Source organism: Scyliorhinus canicula, chromosome 5 (assembly GCF_902713615.1).
Source record: "Scyliorhinus canicula chromosome 5, sScyCan1.1, whole genome shotgun sequence".
Classification (NCBI taxonomy): domain Eukaryota; kingdom Metazoa; phylum Chordata; class Chondrichthyes; order Carcharhiniformes; family Scyliorhinidae; genus Scyliorhinus; species Scyliorhinus canicula.
This window is the reverse complement of record NC_052150.1, coordinates 192,597,544-192,601,513: the sequence shown is the minus strand read 5'-3', so window position 1 is coordinate 192,601,513 and position 3,970 is coordinate 192,597,544. Positions and strand designations below refer to the sequence as shown.

The following is a 3,970-nucleotide window of genomic DNA, read 5'->3' as shown; positions in this document are numbered from 1 at the left end:
AACCCCAGCACCTACATTTTGTTAGAAAACAGGAAATACTTTGCCCTTGCCGGAGCATATTTTGTTCTTGGGGGCAAAAACAATGCCTTTAACAAACTTCGGAGTTGTGGTTCTGGAAATGCAGCAATTTGCAGCCTCCGCATGAGTCCCTGGCCAGCAGCGAATGAAACTCAAAACACACTTAAGAAAAAAAACCCAAACAACTCCTGGTCGAGGAGGAGGGTGCTTGTAAGGCAACCCCCCGCGGGGGAACTAACAAGCGAAAATTAACCTGCTAAACTCCCAGCCCTTCTGGAAGCTGTCACTGTGGGATTTTTTTTCAGCGAGAAGGGATTGACTGAGGCTGGGTTCCCCCCCCCAGCAGCCAATGTCACCGTGCGATTGGTAACCCGGGGCTAGAGGGGGTGGGATTTGGCCTCTCTCACATTATAAATATACAACAGTGATAGGTTCTCGGCACTCGGTGAGCATTTAATGGCAGCGCGGCGCTGAAATTCAGTCTTGGATATTTCCCCCCACCAGCTCTCCCCTTGTGGTTGCAGGAGTGAGGAAGGAAGGCAAAAACCCAGAACTGTCCGCAAACAGAGATCCACCTTCCAAGATACCAGCTACAACGCCGCTTTACTAACGGGGCTGGGGAATTCGAGGCTCCCATGCAAGAAACAACAGAAAAAGTTTGGAGAGGGACTGTGTGAAGTTTCTGATTTTTATTCAAAAAGGAAGAAGAAACGGTCCAGTGTATTTTTATTTTGCACAGCCATCTTGATCGCACGTCTGCGAGGGGGGTGCTAATGTTTAATTGCTCCTCCTGTTTTGCCTCTACATGAAGTGGTGGACTGCAGGCAGCCCTGTGCCAAGTCGAAATATGTTTGCTGTTCAAAATCTGATCCTCATGTTCTGAGACCCGGAGCTGGGACAGAAGGAGGGGAGGGAAGGTGGGGGAGACGACCATTTGCACTTTTCTTTCTGTGGATGTAAAGGATTTACCTTGGCGTTTCAACACCAGAAGGGACGACAGCTAAAATAAAGAGACTGGAGGGGGGAGACGAAGCGAGGCGAGGGGCTGCAATATGGAGTGCTACCTGCTGGAGCTGCTCATCGCCCTGGCTCTGCTGCGGAGGTCGAGTGGAGGCGCCGTTAAGGAGCTGCACTGCCAGGAGATCAGCGTGCCTCTGTGCAAAGGCATCGGCTACAACTATACCTACATGCCCAACCAGTTCAACCACGACTCGCAGGACGAGGCCGGCCTGGAGGTGCATCAGTTCTGGCCGCTGGTGGAGATCCAGTGTTCGGCGGACCTGCGCTTCTTCCTGTGCAGCATGTACACCCCTATCTGCCTGGAGGACTACAAGAAGCCGCTGCCGCCGTGCCGGAGCGTGTGTGAGCGGGCCAAGGCCGGCTGCGCCCCCCTCATGCGGCAGTACGGCTTCGCCTGGCCGGACCGGATGAAGTGCGAGCGGCTGCCCCGGCAGGGCCAGCCCGACACGCTGTGTATGGACTACAACCGCACCGAGGTGAGCACGGCCTCGCCGCTCTTCCCGCAGCCCAGCGGGCGGCCGGACAAGAAGAGGCGGCCTCCGCCGCCGGCCCCTGCCCCGCCGCGTCTCCCGCTGCCGCCGCCGCCGGGCGCCCCCTGCCAGGCCGCCTGTCAGTGCCGGGCGCCCATGGTGCGGCTGCAGAGCGAGCGGCACCCGCTCTACAACCGCGTGCGGACGGGCCGGGTCAGCAACTGCGCCGTGCCCTGCCACGACCCGTACTTCACGGCGGACGAGCGCAGCTTCACCGCCTTCTGGATCGGCCTGTGGTCGGTGCTGTGCTTCCTCTCCACGCTGGCCACCGTGGCCACCTTCCTCATCGACGTGGGCCGCTTCCCTTACCCCGAGCGGCCCATCGTCTTCCTGGCCGCCTGCTACCTCTTCGTGTCGGCCGGCTACCTGGTGCGGCTGGCGGCCGGCCACGAGCGCGTGGCGTGCACGCGCACGCCGCTGGCGGCCGCGCAGGCGCAGCACGTCCACTACCAGACCACCGGGCCCGCGCTCTGCACGCTGGTCTTCCTGCTCGTCTACTTCTTCGGCATGGCCAGCTCGCTGTGGTGGGTCATCCTCTCCCTCACCTGGTTCCTGGCCGCCGCCATGAAGTGGGGCCAGGAGGCCATCGCCGGCTACTCGCAGTACTTCCACCTGGCCGCCTGGCTGCTGCCCAGCCTCAAGTCCATCGCCGTGCTGGCGCTCAGCTCGGTGGACGGCGACCCGGTGGCCGGCATCTGCTACGTGGGCAACCAGAGCGTGGCCAACCTGCGCGGCTTCGTGCTGGCGCCGCTGCTCATCTACCTGTGCGTGGGCAGCGTCTTCCTGCTGGCCGGCTTCGTGTCGCTCTTCCGCATCCGCCGGGTCATCAAGCAGGGCGGCGCCAAGACGCAGCCGCTGGAGAAGCTGATGCTGCGCCTGGGCGTCTTCGCCGTGCTGTACGCCGTGCCCGCCGCCGTGGTGGTGGCCTGCCACTTCTACGAGCAGCACAACCGGCCGCACTGGGAGCTGGGCCACAACTGCTCGTGCCCGGGCGAGCGGCGCCGGCGGCCCGACTACGCCGTCTTCATGCTCAAGTACTTCATGGGCCTGCTGGTGGGCACCGCCTCGGGCGTCTGGGTCTGGTCGGGCAAGACGCTGGAGTCGTGGCGGGCCTTCTGCACCCGCTGCTGCTGGAGCAGCAAAGGGGCAGCGGCGGCCGGGGGGGCCGCAGGCGGCGGGGGAGGAGGCTCCATGTACAGCGATGCCAGCACCGGACTGACCTGGAGGTCTGGCACCGCCAGCTCTGTGTCTTACCCCAAACAAGTGCCATTATCCCAAGTCTGAGATTCACCCCCTCCAACCAAATCCCCCTTTCTCCCAGTCTGGGGGGGGGGGGGGGGGGGTGACGATTCTCTCTCACCCAGCATCTTTTTTTAATTAAAATGTTAATGAACTTCTAATGGTATCCATTAGTCAGAAGTGAAGGACTAGCCAGAACAATGTACCTGGCGATAATACTTCTAAATCTTAAAAACCATTTATATGCACAGGACATCCGTTCAGTCTCAAATGTGGGAGGGGAAAGGATTTTTTTTGGGTGTTTTGTTCTCGAACTCATTGTTTAAATCGTGGTGTCTCCACCACCAGAGACTTTTAAAATGTTCATGCAAGGGGTTCATTCTTTTATTTTCATTTGTTGGCATTTTATGAAAATAATTTAAATGAGAGGGACAAAATGGAGTACCTGACACACCAATCTTAATGGTTTCACTGGGTACACCGACCTGCCTTAAAATCCTGTTTTAGTATCCCCATGTAATACGGGTTTCTTTGCAAAGTTGTATTTATATAATTATTTGTACTATGAACACATCTGTAAATTGTGTACATAACAAAAAGCGTTTTTGAAGTATATGCAGAGTATGTAAATTTTTTTGTATAAAAAAAAGTTTTAGTGGTCGCCTATGCTAGAGCGACAAAATTATTTGAAACAATTATTCTATTTTGACAATAAAACAACTTTGATTTAATTACGTTTGGAATAGCTTGGAAATGTTCTTTTATTATGTTTTCTGGTTTTTTTTGGGGGGGGGGGGGTGGCTAGATAGATTTATATTCACTGGCGGGTAGTCTGTGGAGGGATGTTGGTTTAGGAGAATGTTTTGGTAATTGTTGAACTTTCTACCTGGCTGGAACACTGAGGCTGAGGACATCATTTCATAAACGAGGTCCGATTCAATGGAGTTAATCTGTAGGAGTGAGCCTTTTGAATGGAGTAACTTTGAAGTCTCGTTTCCAAGTTTGAAGTACCCCCCCGGTTCCTCTTTTCCCTTGTTTCAAGTCTGTCTGCCAGCATGGTGCCTTTTTAAAATGAATTAAAAGGGACGTTTTTGAGTCTTAACTCGTTTTAGGCGGGGGGGGGGGAGGGGGGGGAAAGACGACGAATTGTAACAGTTCGTGAG

The 3,970-nt window shown here is 55.6% G+C and overlaps 1 protein-coding gene across 1 annotated transcript; it reads left to right on the top strand.

Moving 5' to 3' along the window:
• Positions 1 to 311: 311 nt before the first annotated feature.
• On the top strand, positions 312 to 2,905 carry fzd8a (frizzled class receptor 8a). The gene has a single exon (XM_038798306.1). The coding sequence runs from the start codon at positions 1,071 to 1,073 to the stop codon at positions 2,850 to 2,852; it is 1,782 nt and encodes a 593-aa protein (XP_038654234.1). The 5' UTR covers positions 312 to 1,070; the 3' UTR covers positions 2,853 to 2,905.
• The last annotated feature ends 1,065 nt before the right edge of the window (positions 2,906 to 3,970 follow it).

Bases quoted from the DNA above. Each gene is read 5' to 3' on its own strand.
- fzd8a (XM_038798306.1), top strand. From the start codon at position 1,071: ATGGAGTGCTACCTGCTGGAGCTGCTCATCGCCCTGGCTCTGCTGCGG.